General features: G+C 44.5%; 1 protein-coding gene across 1 annotated transcript in view; it reads right to left on the bottom strand.

The window, feature by feature from the left end:
• Positions 1-16,919, bottom strand: part of spon1b (spondin 1b) — a 64,777-nt gene that overhangs the window by 28,833 nt on the left and 19,025 nt on the right. Inside the window, 3 exon segments of the mRNA XM_035156843.2 lie at positions 11,878-12,026; positions 12,591-12,713; positions 13,656-13,729. Coding sequence (XP_035012734.2) covers positions 11,878-12,026; positions 12,591-12,713; positions 13,656-13,729 — 346 coding nt within the window.

Below are 16,919 nucleotides of genomic sequence, written 5' to 3'. Positions count from 1 at the left end.
AAGTGAGAGATGCCAAGGACAAGCCGAGGACAAGCCGAGGCCCCGCGGTGCCCGCCGGCCGAAACACCCGTCTCGCTCTCCTCCATCGATTCCCTGACAGGTGATCTTTAGCCCCGAGTAAAAGCGATCCACTCCGGACACCACACTCTGTCAGCGCCGTGCATTTTAAAACACCTTATTAAACATTTACGACCGCGGAGAGAGTTATTACAACCGCAATTCTGTTTAATTCATCACTTGCACTGGTTTATCCATTCGGCTCCGCTGCCACATTATCTTTACACGGACGATTTCACTGTGGCCTTTAAAAACACATTTATAAGATCACACGGAGAACATTATGATGTACGATGCTTGACAGCCGACACTTGAACAGACAGTAACGCCACATATGGCATTCAGGAATTAAAAAATAGGGGGAAATAATTGTACGGCATAAAAGGCCCTTCAGAGGCAGCAGTCATCTCCACAGTAGAGAGGACGTGACACAACTCATGAAAGCACAAATTCCCTCAGTGCATCTGAGCGTTGAGCTTAAATGAAGTCCCGCTACAAAGTGAAGCGTTAAAGCCTTTCAACATAAGATGAAAGACAGACAGAGGCCTGAGTTGTGCAGGGAGAGGAGCCATCAGCCCGACTCACAACACAATGGAATTGTTGTAAACGCTCTTAGTCCAACGGCTGGAGTTACAGGCTGTTAAAATCGTATTTGGAATACAGAGTTAAAAAGAAACAAACACATCTGTCTCAGGTGATGTCTGGATTCTGCTCTGAAAGCTTCACTCGACAACTTTTCACGTTGGAACCTGATCAGTGGCACGTTTGTATTTCCAGCCCCGGCCTGATTTGTGCTGCTTTCCACCAAAGCAGAATAAAGTGAAGAAACATCTCGTGTCGCTGAGTCCATCTGTCTCACTGCTGTTTGTAACAGTTTGCGTTTCAAAGCACCGCGTTTGGATTCGTCTCCTCTGGGGGCAGAAGAATCCAGACACCAGGACTCAAACAGCAGCCACAGGAGAGACAGAGAATCATGGACTCGCTCGGAGACACATAGTTGGACAGAAATCTCTCTCTGTGTCTGTGGCTCACATGTCCCTCGAGAACCGTTCACTGCAGTGTTGAATTTTCTGTGATTTGGACACGAGATACGTTCAATATCGGTTTTAAGTAAAGATGTCAATCATGACAACTGTGCGTTCACACCAGGTAATTTGGAGTCTCTAAGTTACCTAAGCTGCGTCTCCACTTCCTCTTGTTGTACCAAAGTGAACCCAAGACATCCTGTCGATGGGCGCCGCCATCTTGTGTTTTTTAAAATCCTTTAAAGCCAGAGTCTGCACAGTGGTGGTTGTGATATAAAGGTTTCAAGGTTCCACCAATATATAACTAATTAAAGTCCACGTCCCTTCTGCTAAGGTGGAGGCAGGTTGATGACCTATACTGCAGCCAGACACCAGGGGGCGATCAAGACGACGTGGCTTCACTTTTGGGGGAGCTGTCAAGTCATCCATCTTTATTTACAGTTTATTTACAGTCTATGGATTTAACGTTTAATTTTGTCATTGGGGTTTTATGTGACTTCGGGACTTTTTCTCTCATATTTTCTGTTTTACTTTGAAATTTAGTTTTACCCTGTTCATCTCAAACTCGCTTTGCTCCCAGTCTGATTTCCCACTCTGGTGATGGTCCGCCTCACCCTGATGCCTGGGACCTTTCATCCAAACCAGTCTTATGTCTCGTCTCTTCAGTTTGGACTCGTTCCAGTTCATTCCTGTTCTGTTCCTGCTTGTCCTCCGGTGTTTCCTGTTCTTCCTCCTGAGTTCTGGGATCATCTCTTCTCGCCTGCCTCCCTGCTCACAGACTGTAAACCTGTCCGATTGATTAAATACTCTCGTCTGCACAACCCGCTCTGTCCTGAGCTGCAATTTGGGTTCGGTGAAAAGTCCTAACATCCTTTTCAGTCATTTCCTCCAGCTGCTTGTTGTGCTTCTGGTTCTCGCACCTCCCTCTGCTGCCAATAGAGTCACTTGACCTCCCCCCTCACCTGTTCTTCACTCCCTCATTAGCTCTCTATTGGTCCGTTACAAATTGCTCGCTGCCAGATTTGTCTTTGTGCCTCGAGCTGCAGCTTCCAGCTCTACGTTCTCTACCTGATCCTCTTTTCACCTCGTCTGTGGTTTTCAGATGTCACCTCATTCTGACCCTTTGTTCTTCTTTTATAACCTGCCTTATTTTTTATTTTTCCTACTAAAGGTTCCTCACTTTTACATCTGCTCACAGAGTCGTGTTTTTCTCAGAGATCTCCGGCGGCAGACATCATTAACGGTCGCACCGGGCCAAGGACGTTTTCTGTGTGTTTGTGTGCGATGACCAATAAAAGAACAGAAGCCAATTACTGCCGGGGAGAGAAACTTCCTGCTCTATAGAAGAAGCGACATTAGGCGGAGGGCACGTCAACAACACACCTACACAGTCACCGCAGCCAACACGCCGCCATTTAGAGGAAATAATTAGATATTTTCCTACTTCTAATGAATTCTCATGTGTTGTTTACGTGAGCTGCTCACTTAATGATAAAGAAACCTGACAACACCTTCTCTATTATGCACCTTCCTCCACCTTTCCATGGAAATGACCGTTGGCTGAGCAACCGATAATCTGATGATAATAGAAAAGCAATAGTGATTTTAATTTGCAGTGAACTGATAGATGGAAAAGAGATTGAATTGGCTGTTTATGTATGAAACGAATAAATTAGAAGGTTATCTGGAGAAGAAAAGATTTGATTTATAGATATGTAATAGTTCTGTATGTAATCATTTAATATTTGGGATAGATTCGTCTATTTTTTTCTATTTTGTGCGTCTTCTCTTTTCACAATAAACACACAGAAATAAATGTTCCTGCTGTTTATCCTTAAAGGCTTTTTTACCGTGAATATGACAAATCTATTCGTGATGTTCTGTCATTTCTCCAGAGTGTAATTCTAGTGAAGAAGATGAAATTTCAAGGGAACATCTCAGTCTGCAGAGTTCCCCCCCACCCCCTCCCCCCCGGGTGCTCATAGACTTGATATCTCCATTCAGAGCTCTCCCAGGTCGGATCCTCACACTTGCAGTTTATGTATAATTATCGCTTCCAGGTTTAAAAGGGAAAGTTTGGTATAAACGTCTCCAGTGGATCTGTATTAGTTCTGCACCTCCTGAGAATTATCATCTAACTCTGCAGACTGGTAACCTTCCCATCGTCACACATTTTCTATTCCTATATTTGTGGTTGAGTCTTAATGTTCTAGAAAACCAGTAGAAAACAGAAATGTGTGGGTGGGAAATGAAATGTGTTTAAATGTGTAACATGCGAACACAGGTGGACGTAATCCCTGTGTCTCCTCACGTGGTCCCGGTGGGAAACACGAGGTGGAACCGTGTCAAGCCTTCAGAAGAAACGACACGCCGACGCCAGCAGTGTCTCTGGCTGAAAACCCGGGGAGTGCATTTATTTTCATTTAGTGCTATATTTATATTTATTGGTTGGAGGTGTCTGGATGAATTCACAACGCTGCCTCACATGAGCCCTGCCACCTTGCACTCGCCTCCAGGCATCTGCTTCTTTAATCAGATACGTGTCATCTTCAATAAGAGCCGAGCGGAATAAATTAGACTTTAAACAACAGTTCCTCTGTTTCGCTCCTTTATTTACACGCACACGTTTTATTTTTTGTAAATTTTTTTATCCACGTCTGTGCACTTTTACCTCCTCGGTGTGATTTGACAGCATTTGTCAGGTTGGTCATATTAAGGGTGTTTTCCTCCACACGATATATGGACCTAACGTGTCTTGTCTCAGGGAGCGAGAGGTGGGTGGAAAATGAGAGGCAGTGTGTGTGTGTGTGTGTGTGTGTGTGTGTGTGTGTGTGTGTGTGTGTGTGTGTGTGTGTGTGTGTCTCTGAATGTGTGCGTTTCCTTCCCTCCTCGTGTATCTTTGTGATTTGTGCACACGTGGGAGTGCATGTACCCCGAGTTCTCCCTGTGAAAGAGTGACAGGTAGTTAAGTCGGGGAGCAGCCGATGACAGTGCGACATGCACACACATGCACACACACATGCGCGCGCACACACACAGCTCGCAGAGTCCTGGGGGATTTCTGTGGAAAGCTTTTGGCGGCTGACAGGCCGACTGCATCTCACCACTGACTCTTAATTGGCTGCGAGTTTCAGGAGGGAGACAACCGGACGAATGAAGCCGAGGATGAAGACGCTGACGGCCCAGACACGGCCTCCCCGGCTCTAAAGATGATTGCATTTCATTCCCCCTCACACCTCAGCTCTCTGCTTCCAATTAGTGACGCGGGTCTCCGATGCTGTGTTTCCTCCTGATCTCTGGTGAACATTTAATACAGAACTTTGCAGGTTGTGGTCTTCTTCAGGAGGAATGAGGAGTTTTAGAGGATGCATGACTTCAAGCACATTTACTGACAAGGATGCAAGTGGGCGGGAACAAATGTGTGTCTGCTGAAGCTTCCATACGTTTAGATGAAGACACGTTTGTACGAGGAGTTTCAGAGCGAGAGATTTGAAGATAAAACTTACAAAGCTGTTAGATTAAACTGAAGTTAATGTTGCTGCTTCACTCGACACTTCCTAAGTCCCTGTTTCCCATTTTTAGGAAATAGTTTTGTCTTAAATTGATAATTTTAGTCCAGTGCTTCAGTTTGTGCAGTTCTTTGTGCTCCTCAAGGTTTTGTTTGAAAAGCTATTTCAAATTCCCTGTATAAATTACTACAACATTTCTGACACATACACTGTAATTAGAGATGAACATTGTGTCTCCACTTCCTCCCATTGTACAAAATTAAAGCCTGAATATCCTGAATCCTGCTGCTGCAACATTTGTTTAGAATCTGAGACAAAGAGAAGCTCGAGCGAACACGGAGTCGTGGCTGCAGCTCGCTCTTAAACTGTTATATTATTATTATCCCCCTGTTTTATATGACAGGAGTATAATAATATAAAGAGCAGGTCCCGACTGCTCTTTATATTATGATAAAAAAGTTCACGGATGTAACCCTGTGATAATTTGGCACGATGTGAATATAAACGACAGGACGACGGAGTGTGAGGAGAGGAGCGGCGGAGTCTATCACTGCCCTTCACGCATGTCGGAATCCAACTCTGGCTCACGACCAAGCAGACGGAGGGGAAATCTCCCTGCGGAGCGGCAGCACAAACATTCCTCTCAGACGAGTGCGAAGCGGTGACGGCTCGACAAAACCTCTCAGAGAAGCCGTGACAGTTGGAGAACGTGCTCACGGAGATATGCACTCACTTAGCTTTACTACGCTCTTAATCTGACAGGGGAGAGAAAGGACCGGGAAACTTTGGAGTGCTCCTGCTGCACCTGGAGTTCTGTGTGTTTCGCCTGTCCGACCTTTGTCTGTCTGTGGCACGTCTGGAGTAATTTCCTGCAAAGTGTTCGCAGTAGACATGAATGATAGTTCTCTCTGCCCTCTTCCCTGACATCTGTCTGAAATAAGGCCTTTTCCAAACAGACAGAAAACAGTGAAAACAGAATGAGAGGAGAGAAAGTGGAGGAGAGCAGAAAAGGGATTGGCTCATAGGAGCTTGAGCATCGATCAGTTGGTCAGGAAGCTGCCAGGAGAAAATGACAGGAGAGAAAGTGATGGATGGAAGAAAGAAAGATGCAAATATGAAGGAAAAAGAAATATGCAAGAGTGAGAACGGTGGATTTGAAGTAGTTAACGTTACCGGTTCTTAAAAGAAAAGAGAAGCAACAGATTTATGGACTCAAATCTTTTTTATATTCAAATTTATGGATTATCATTGGAAGAGGATGGAAGGATGAAAGAAAGAACATTTAAAAAAAAAAGTATAAATATTTAGGAGTAAAACTAAATCACGTACGACATCGGTACAATGATATTACACATTTCCATTTAACGTTGCAGCAGTTCTCAACTTAAATAAAATTATATTTAGCTCTCGATATCCTTCCTCTCACCTCTGGACAGTTGAGCTGTAGGAAATTTAAGCTGTGAAATTTAAATGTGAGGAAGAAGCATGGCAAAATTTGGTTCTCGTGTGTTTGCAATACGTCTTCAAACTGTCAACATCTGTAAACAATTTCAACCCTATATAAAAAATGTATATAATAAAGTAGCCGGCTGGATTTGAATGAGAGACAGATGAGGAGGCAGGAGAGAGAAAGAAAATCACATGAGGAAACGATAAACGAGAAAGAAGAAGCATAAAAGTAGAATAAACAAACCAGCAGATGCATCAGACGTACATGAGGTCACTGTGACCTTTGACCCCCTGAAATCTAATCAGTTCATCTGTGAGACTAACTGAAGGTGTGTTTTTAACATGAACGTTCACGAGGTAATGGATTAGTGATGTTTTTGAACAAATTTGAAAGGATTCCCCGGAGGTGTTGCTAAGATACCGTGTTCACAAGGCAAACCGTGCTTTGTGTGGTCACGGGGACCTTGACCTTTGACCTTTGTCCACAATAATCTAATCAGTTCATCCTTGAGTTAATGTTTGTCCCAATGTGAAGAAATCCCCTCAAGGTGTTCTGGAGATTTCACGTCCGAGCCACAGAACGGAGGCATAAAAAAAAACAAAAGGTGGGAATCAATAAAAAGAACATTAACAAAGATATGGAACTGAATTCAAAACGACTTTCATAGCAGTTGCAGGAAAAGGAGTTTGTGTGTGCGTCTCAGCAGCCTCAGACCAAAAGTAAAAAAAAACCTTCAAACGCGCCTCGCGCCCGGAGCGACCTCTGCCGTGAAGGTCACCGGGACACATTTTACATTTCTAACAGTCGCACTTTTTTGTCAAACTCACACTTTGTCATGGAAATGAGAGACGACTTTGTGCAGAGGAGACGTATCGGCCTCAGGTGTCTCTCTGCTTCACGCTCGCTGCAGGGCAGATATCGCGTGTGGCCGTGCAGGCCCACGGCTCGGGGGGGGGGGGTTTGAGGGAAACTCTCCTGTCTTTATCCACCTGCCTCCTCAGACTCTTTAGGTTTAAAAAGGAGAAGGTGAGCTGCTTCCCTACAGAACTAAAAGCTGAGCCAGGTTTTTTAAAAAATCTTAAGCTTCCACACAAAAGAGCCGCACGTCTAATGGCTTTTCACAACAGCTGTAGCCATGACAGGCCCCAAAGCTGCTGCTGAGGCAGGCGGAAAGAAGAGGAGCCCAATTGAGAAATCCTTTTAGAGGTAAGAGTGCAGCGCCGAGCGAGCCAGCTGCGGCGGGGCGCCGGTATTTCGGATGCGGGCAGAGAGCCGCGGTAACTTCATTAAAACGTAATTGACTGCGCTCGGTCCTCTTCAGTGTCGATGCAAACGGCTCGTTGGCCGGCAGCTCTTGACATTTCGCCGGTCTGATCCGAGCGCGATCACACCTGCTGAGAGAGCATGTGGCATTTCACACGGAGCAATAATTACGTAGCCGCAGATTATTTCTTTGTCCCGTGTCAGCGCGAGGTGGCAGCTGGAAAGGTTGAGGATTTACACCTCGGCCAGCAGCTCTTCACATTCTGCAACCTCCACTCGTGTGATCGTTACACACTCTCGGCTGCATGTGGCATTTCTGAGCAATCAATAATTAGATGTGCTGTGTAATTTTGTCTGTGGAGTGAAGTGGTGGTGACATTAAAAAGATTATTCCTGCTCCTGTGGATAAAACAGAGCCGAGGTCTGTCTGATCTTATCCTGCTGATACGAGTGGCTTCAGTTTAACATCAGCTCATTCATCTTTTCATTTGAGACCAGAAGATAAATATCAGTGTATTCAACATGTATATATATATATCATAGATTTCATATTTGTAAATTAGAGGTTACAGAAAAGAGAGAAGGAATTTTTTTATACTTTCGTTAACATTTTCCCTTTCCCCAGGGAGCAATGCATCTTGATGAATAAAAAAACAGGCACATTTTATGAATATCTTTAAATCTGTGCAAATGGTGTGGATAAAAAAAGATATATCTTATCTGGCTCATTTAAATGTGGCTTCATACTGGGTATGTGCTCTAGTGAGTGAAATTCTAGTTTACAACAATTTTTTTGCAGTTTATAGGAAATGCTAAATCCATCTTGAAACACTTGAAGCCTCGTGCAAAAAAAGATCCGACAGATTTAGGCTACGAACACAGAAATACTTGTGTGACGTCAGTGAATCCTAAACTTTCCTTATTGCTTCTTCTTCCCATCTCGCGCTGTTTGTCTCCAGAGGACGTGCACCTCGTTCTGACAGCTTCACTCAAGTGACAGAACCACTTCAGGGTCTCGGCCGTGTTTTAACTTGTCCGTGAAACCTGCGGTCAGATGCTACAGAGGCTGGTTTCCACAGAGCGGTGGAGCTGCGGCGCTCAGCTGCTGAGCAGCGGTGTCTCGTTGGTATGAGCTGATGTTTGCCTTGAAGCAGCTTTTTAAAAATGAACTTTATCGTGCATATTTTCCTCAGGCTCGTGCATGTCAGCTCCTGTTCACTGAGTCTCTGTGCTCACACGCTCGCCCAAGTTCAACCTAAGCAAACAGGCGGGAGGGACTGAGAGTTGGGTCGTGATTTCGAAAAGCACGGGTTTGCAGCAGCAATTCAGCTTTGACTGTGAGACTCATTGAGTTCACACTAGAAAGAGCGAGCAGGCTGCTGAGTCAACAGATCAAACTTGTCTTTAGCTTCTGACTGTTATCAAACGATGACTTCCTGCGGCGCGCGAGTATGAAGAAGTGACATCCTGCAGAGACTGTCTGTCTGCGTCTCTGTCAGCCCATCGGCCCGCCTGTCTTGTGTGTGAGTTCGGGGGCGTAGGTCGACACTGGGCTGCAGAGGTTGGTCTTGAGGCTTTGTCCTCACATCACCACAGCTGATTGCTCCTCTGGATGGTTGGGATTCTCAGCTAAAACAGGGATTACTGACCCATGTCGGCTTCCCACCTTTACAGCAGCCATTTTGGTGTCCGCCCGGTCGGCCCCAGGGAATTGAAAAGAGTGTGTGAAGTGTGTGTGTGTGTGTGTGTGTGTGTGTGTGTGTGTGTGTGTGTGTGTGTCCGAATCCTTCAAAAGATAACTTCGATATAGTTTTTCAACACAAACACGAAAACTCTTAAGTCTGAAGCTGAGTACGACAAAAGTGTTGAAATGAATTGAAGGAAAATTACAGACTTCAGTTGTTCTACTTTCCATTTATAAGACAAAGTCGTGTAAATAATCACGTTAGAATCAGGCTGCTGAAGTTATGAAGAAAACGTGATATAACATGTTACCTAATGAGCTCTGGCGACGCTTGTAGGCAGATTTTTGCTCATCGAGGTGTTTTCTTTATAATGAGCTAAACAACACAACTGGTCCCTGTAGCTTCACATTTAACACACAGATATGAGACTGGTGTCAATCGTTGCACAATAAACAACAAGTTATTCCGCTGGTGTGGAAATCGGTGGCAAATTTTTACACTTTTTCTACCAGTTCAATGTTCAATGATGTTAGTTAATTAATCTCAATTTGAAAAGAAATTCATTGTTAGTCTTGTTTTTTCTAATTGGTCCTTTCCGGATTCTCAAATGTGACGATTAGCTTTGTTATATTTAACTGCTGTGTTTGCAGTGGGCTGTTTTCTTGGCTTGTAGTGACGCTCGTTGTAATTTTCTTTCTGAAACTGTAAAAGTGACCTGTAGTAAATAAGTAATCAGTTGTTGCCGTTGTCATGAGCAACAACGTCACTCATGTTGATGAGCTCCAGCCGCTGGTCGACTCTTTAGTCAAGGTTTGTTAATATGGAACGTATTATGTTTCCAAATTGCACCGAATTCAACTCTTCACTTCCTCGGGCCCTTAACAACACGTGTGACAAGTATGAAGCTGATTAGATAAACGGTTCTCGAGATGTATGTTCCACATACAGACAGATTTCTGGATTTATTAGATATGGTTCTATTGTAAAACAAAATGAAAAACTGAATCTTCGCAGCTCGTCGGTCACAAATAAAATCTTTACAGATTGTTTTAAAGTACTTTAGACTCAGTGTTTAATGTGCTATAATGGATGTTACGGATATAATTGATGATTTATTAAGTTAACTTTGAATAATGCTTGTCAGATGAAAACTCTCACTCTGCTGCCAACTGCGATTACAAGTGAAAATCTCAGTTTCCACCGAACGGACGAGTCAGAGCGTGATCCACAGAAAACCTCTTCAGTGCAGGGATTAGAAAACGTTTAAAGAACCGCCTGTTACAAAGTCCCCAAAAAAAACCCCAATGGCTGACATTCCAGTGTACAGTGTACAATCAAGCTGTTTCATTCTGCAGTTCAATGGCTAACATTCCAGTCTACAGTACACAATCAAGCCGTCTCATTCCGCTACGAAATGGGCTGAAGTTTCCATTGTGTCAGGGTAGTTATTAGCCCCAGAGACAGACAGAGGCAGCCAAGAGAGGAGTTAGGGCTGTCCGTCAGCCGCTAACGTCTCCACACAACAGCCCAAACCCAAACTGACAGGCACACACCACAGTGACAGCCCACTAACAACACGCTATTGTTCCCCCCCTGCAAATGGTCGGGGCACACCTTTCAGAGCCCACAGAGACAGAGTGTGTGTGTGTGTGTGTGTGTGTGTGTGGCGGCACGGAGGCCGACTGTGGGCCGGAGTCCAGCCGGCACACGGGAGCAGCACACATGTAACGTGTAGATTCATCACATGTTATTATACTGGGACACTGGAATGTTCTCCTCTTCCTCACGTGAGTCAGCGAAGAGGAGGAAGAACCAATAACTGATTGAACAGACTTTTTCCTCAGTGTTTCAGACCCAAGTCTGAAAGTACACGTCATTTTTAATTCCCCCCTGAAACTGAGATTTTTTACAAACATCTTCTGAAAATAACCGAATGTGTGTTTGAATAAAGATTTTTATGTTAGTTTCAATTTGTTTTAAATCTCACCGAGTGGTGAGAGTGTGGGAATGTGGACGTGAGGGTTTTATATAAGAGAAGGAGTTGGCCAAGTTCTATAAACTATATAATATATATATATTTATAAATATACTGTCACAGCAGCCAACCCTGTATGGATTTTAATAGTCATGCACGTATTTGACTCGGCTGAACACACACTCAAGTATGCACAAGCACACACGTCTCAGCTGTGTCCTGTCATGCTCTCTACCCTGTCAGTGCCACACACACACACACACACACACACACACACACACACACACACACACACACACACACACACACACACACACACACACACACACACACACACACACACACACACACACACACACACACACACACACACACACACACACACACACACACACACACACACACACACACACACACACACACACACACCCACACACACACAGTCTATGCTCTTGGGTTTGTATCCAAAATATCTGATCCCCTAAAGGCAGAGTTCACTGAATTTCACTGTATTGCACATTCATCAGCTGACATGTTGACATTAATGTGTGTGTGTGTGTGTGTGTGTGTGTGTGTGTGTGTGTGTGTGTGTGTGTGTGTGTGTGTGTGTCTGTGTGTGTGTGTAATTTCAGATTTTATTGCCTCAGCCTGTCATTAACCTCACAGTATGTTGTAATAGCCCCTGACAAATGGCGAGGAGGCGTGAGAACATATCATGAGCAGCTGAAGTGACACTGATGAATGTTGCAGAGGGAGTGTCCTTGATTCTTATATATTCTGGTTTTTCTTGTATATTCTTGGACAGTTTGGATCCTTTCGCACCAGCGTTCATATTTAGTCGTCAGAAAAACAAGTGGACAGACATGGAATGAATGCTGTTCCATTAGAAAATGCAGTAAGAAGCCATTTCTACCTTTTGTCGAATCTCCTCTTCCATCTTGATGGGGGATCCGAGCTCAGCCACCTGCCGAACGCCCTCGCTGGCGTAGCCTCCGTACTCCCACAGCACGTAGCTTCTGGAGTGGGACGCGCCAATCAGAGCCGACCAGTGGTTGGCTCGTCCTGGAAGACAGGAAGTCTGGGCATGAGGTTTTACTGGCATCACGTTCCGGTGATAATAAATAAATAACTGCTGGAGGAGTTACTGAGTTACTCTAAAGCGGTTTCTTCTGTGTTTATTGTTTGCAGCACATTGACCCTTATCGCCAGAAGCTCTCCTCGTCTTTCCAAGTTCAATAAAACAGAGAAGAAACAACTTTTATTTTGTTGGGTAGTGTTGGACAGAGCCAGGGGAACCGTGACGTCAACGAGATCGATGAGTGACGGAGAAGCACTGGGCTAAATATAGAAGTCCTGTAGGAATGTGTGTGAAAGTGACCTGTATAATAAAGCGGTCGTTAAAACCAATAACGTGCGACATAAATGCAGCACATTAATAATGTTAGCTGCTTCTTTCCAGTTGTTAAGCTTTGATAGAATAACCTGTGCAGCTTTTCATCATTTTTGTGTCGTTTTTTTTTTTACCTAAACCCATTTTTACTACAGTTTAATCAACATCCTGCTGCATATAAATCACACACGAGTTTCCCGGCAGCTCCCCGGTGCGTGCCCGTGGGTTGAACTCACTCGGGTAGTCTTTTGGATGCACTTTCTCCGACCAGTTGCCAAAGAAGGTGAGTCTGTACTTGGCTGTTCCGCAGGCGCAGCACTCCATGGCCGGAGCTTCTGTGGCTTCACCAAACAGGCGCTCTGAAGGGAGACGGGGGGTGATGCACACATACGCTCACATATATATGTAAAGATTCAAGGGTAAAGAAGATGCACAGACATAATAGATTATACACAGACGAGCAAAGAGCCGCCAGAGTGGGAGCTCTGACACAAACTCACACCTGAATAAATCACCAGATAAATGACAATAACCTGGAACAGCGAGAATGTCACAAAATTACATCCATGGAATAAACCGGTATTCAAATGACACATTAGCCTTGACGCGGACTCATGAATATTCAGATGCTGCCCTTGACCAGTGTTTTGAAAAGACAGGTCAAGGGGAGAACCTGAATATTTATGAGCGGCCAAATTATTTGGGGGGAAAAAAAACCTCCCTCGATGTCTAATTTAATGCAGAATGAGTCAAAAAAAGTAAAGGCACCTAACTTATGTCATCAAATTGAAACCGCGTGGCTTGATTGGCTTGCATAATAGCCTGGAAAATTAGATTCCGGTGAGGAGAGGATGATTTCATGAAAGTGAAAACCCCCTGAGATTAAGTTTGAGAAACCGTTTGTCCGGACTCTGGGTTTTATTGGACATTAAACGTGTGCGTCAGAGCTCAGAGAGTCCCGTCGACGAGCTGTCGCACTTTCCAGCAAACTTTCTGCAGGTAGATAACAAAAGAGCGACGGCGTTGCTCTGCGGTGACGTGCAGAGGGATATTTAAATTCCACGCAGACTCCCACGAGTTCCATAAATCACTGTCCTCGCAGTTTCCCCGGCTCCCTCTGCGGGTTTCATACTTTTTTTTCAGACACAGTACAAAGCCTGGGAGCTGCTCTGCTCCAGAGGCGTACAAAAACTAAACAACAGATAAAACGAGGGATAATGGCGCCATGATGAGCGGTCAAGGATGAAAAGATGAGCAGCCAAAGAGGGAGAGGTGAGGCAATGACGGGCGGCTGTAATTACCTTTCTCACAAAGCCGAATGGTGAGCGAGCCCTCTTCCTGGAAATAGATGATTCTCTTCTGGACGATACTGGCCCTGAAGATAGAAAAGAGCGAGGGAGCGAGGGAGCAAGGGAGCGAGGGAGGGAAACAAAGAGAAAAACAGAGAAATTATGAGACGGAGAAAGGGAAGAGGAGGCCGGATGGCACAGGGGGAGTAACGGGCATTAGATGGATAACACTGTAATGTGCTTTTTTTGTTGTTTTTCAGTATCTGATCTCGGTCGATGTATTTCTCGGCGAGAGGGGAAGGTAATGGTTTCCCCGAGGTTTCATAATGGACACAGAGAACACATCTTTTCACAGGAGCAGTGCCGGAGTTCTGTGAGCGTCACAACAGAAGAACTCTGCAGCAGTAGAAGACTTAACAGAGCAATCACACACCGACCTGTACAACTAGAGACCTGGAGTCACGCTGGAAAAGCTATGGAAGCCCTGAGGTGACAAGAGGTTAAAACAAAAATCTATATGTCAGTTGAACATGGAGAAATTGCAAGTTACTGTGAATCTAAGAATATTTGTATCAAGTCTGTACATAAATACAGATGATGCATCTTGAATCCATCTCACTATTCAGAAATAAAGCCTAAATATCCTGGATCATCTTACGCTGATGACGTCATTTAGAGTCAGAGTCATTAGCGAACGGGGGGGGGGGTGCACGCTCGACCAATCGTGAGTCAGTCTCAGCTGTCAATCATGTTCTCTATACCATCAAATGACTAATTAAAACCAAACCATCAGTGTGATAAGAAAAATGATTTGACTTCCTAGTTTGGTCCATGTCCCATCCACTAACATGGAGGAGGCAGGGTTTGCTGACCCATACCGAAGCCAGCCACCAGGGGGCGATCGAGACGCTTTAGGCTCGTAGAACAAAGATTAATGTTTAAAGCTCGAGAAAATGACACAATATTATATTAAAAAGTCATAATATCCATCCATCCATTCTACTGCTCTTCTGTTGAAAGACATTGGGCGAGAAGCAGGATTCAAACAGTCACATTCACACCTACGCTCAATTTAGATCATTCCCAATTAACCAATTCAGAAGCCGGAGAAACTGACGAGAACCATCAAACTCCCACAAGTTGTACGACACAGTACAAACTGAGAATCATCACAGTTCTTACACCTGCTATTTTCTAACAGCAGCGTTTGTGTCGCAGCGGCAGAAGTCTCCTCCAGCGGAGACACATAAAACCCAGACGACACTGACACAAGTGAAACGACACCGGGTGAGGAGTCTGAGGAGGGACCGCTGACATTAAGCAGGAGTTAGTGTTTATATTGCTCCTATAAATCTCTCACACACACACTGAATGGTGCAATATAGCCTGCAACATGGATTGACTGCTTGGGCATGAAATTGAAAAACAAAAGTGAAATATACAGACTATTATTGAACTGCCCCCTCCACTGTTCTCCATTGTCTAATAGTTTCAATGATTATTGACCAGATGAATCCAACAGTAAGAATCATTTGGGATGAAGTGCACATACAGATTCCTCTTCTCTGTTTACGTCTGTTCAGTCCGTGCATCAGTCTGCAAGTTTACTCGTTTATATTTTGACAATTTGTCGATTGCAGGCAGCTGCAGCTCCGAGGAGGCAGATTGGACCCGAGACGCGTGTGGGAGGAAACGAGTTCTAACACCGTTGCTGCGTTTTCCCTCCGCTCCGGAGAGACGGAGCTTAATATAACACATCCGGTAGTTTACGAGTGGAAGGGGGAAGCAAAACGTATGTGCCGTGCATTTAACTGGAGATTGTGCAGCCAGGGATCACAACACTTTCCACAAAGGTAAAAAAAACGACGGTTCAGATGCATATTAGTTGAGAGAACCTGGAAATACACAAGTAGCTTCTACAGAATGGAACCAGAGACAACAATACATATTTATGTCAAAGCTTCTGATGTAAAAATGTGATGAGATATTCGTGATTCGCAACTGAAATCAAACATTTATTATAAACTGGAGCAAGAGATGAATCTGAGAGAGTTATCAAAAAAATTCTAATACACAAATGAGCATTTTTCTTCAAATATTGATTTTTTAAAAAACGTTTTTGTCCTCAAACAGCTGAACCTGTTAAATTGGGACAATCACTCTTTGGTGAAACTCCTCACAACGTTTTATCACCACAGTGACGCCTGAAGAAGTTAGAGAGGAGGCCGAAGTTACAAAAAGTCTGGAATGTCTGTTTTAAAGTGGCTTCAGCTTATTGGTCCTTTGTGTCCAGTGGAACAAGCTGCTAACAACACACATCATCTGATAGAGTTCTTAAATATCGAGGATACACAGAGCAGCTTCAGGATAAAACATGTCATCACAGATCTTCTCCCTCAGGTTGGGTCTCCACCACCTCCTCAGAGAAACCTCCTGGGCCTTGAGCTCAGCTGTGGTCCCAGACTCCAGGTGCTAGTTTGATGCTGGAGGTAACATCCAGTGGTTTATCTCTGGGTTTTCACAAGCTGAAGCTGCAAATGGAAACGATGACACCAGTGAGTGTGATCAAATAAACTAATCAGACTGAACCTCCATCCACTGACACACTGGGATTCTTCATGTTGTGGATCGTGAACAGATCCTCTTGTTCTCCACACTCTGGCCTTTCCATCACTCTGGTGAAAGTGAATCTTGGTCTCGACACTTGTTCCCGTTGCTAGTTCCAATCTTCTGATTCCTGCTGCTGGTGAGTGGTTTGCATCCTGGCCTCTAAGTGTCTGCTCTCCTTCTGGACTGTGACTCCTTCACCTCTGCCCTGAGGAGGTGTTTCTTCACAGTTGTCGTCCTTGGTCGACTTGTTCAGTGTCTGATTTCCCAGTATTTACTTCTCAGGACTTTTATTGGCTCTGCCAGTGATCGATTCCCCTCTTGTGTCAGCTTCAGAGCGGCTTCTCTCTCAAGGGCAGCTCTTCATGTTGGTGAAACCCTCAGAACAACAAATTAGCCGACGTTCACCAAACTGCACAACAGAAACCGAAGGAATCCGCCTGGTTGTTCCAGTAGTTCTGGACGCTTTGCAGAAAAAGTGTGAAGGAGACGCCTCTGAGCAGACACATCGAAACACGGAGAAACCAAACATCAATACCACTTAGGGCTACATTGCAAAGAAAGCATATTCATAATTACAAATCTGGATTTTCCATCTGTTTCCACACGCCGCTATTGACTGCTGTGTTCCTCCCTCCATCCACTCCCCCGCCTCCCTCTGCTCAGGTT

This window comes from Hippoglossus stenolepis, chromosome 5 (assembly GCF_022539355.2).
Source record: "Hippoglossus stenolepis isolate QCI-W04-F060 chromosome 5, HSTE1.2, whole genome shotgun sequence".
In the NCBI taxonomy this organism is placed as follows: Eukaryota; Metazoa; Chordata; class Actinopteri; order Pleuronectiformes; family Pleuronectidae; genus Hippoglossus; species Hippoglossus stenolepis.
This window is presented reverse-complemented; position numbering and strand designations above follow the sequence as displayed.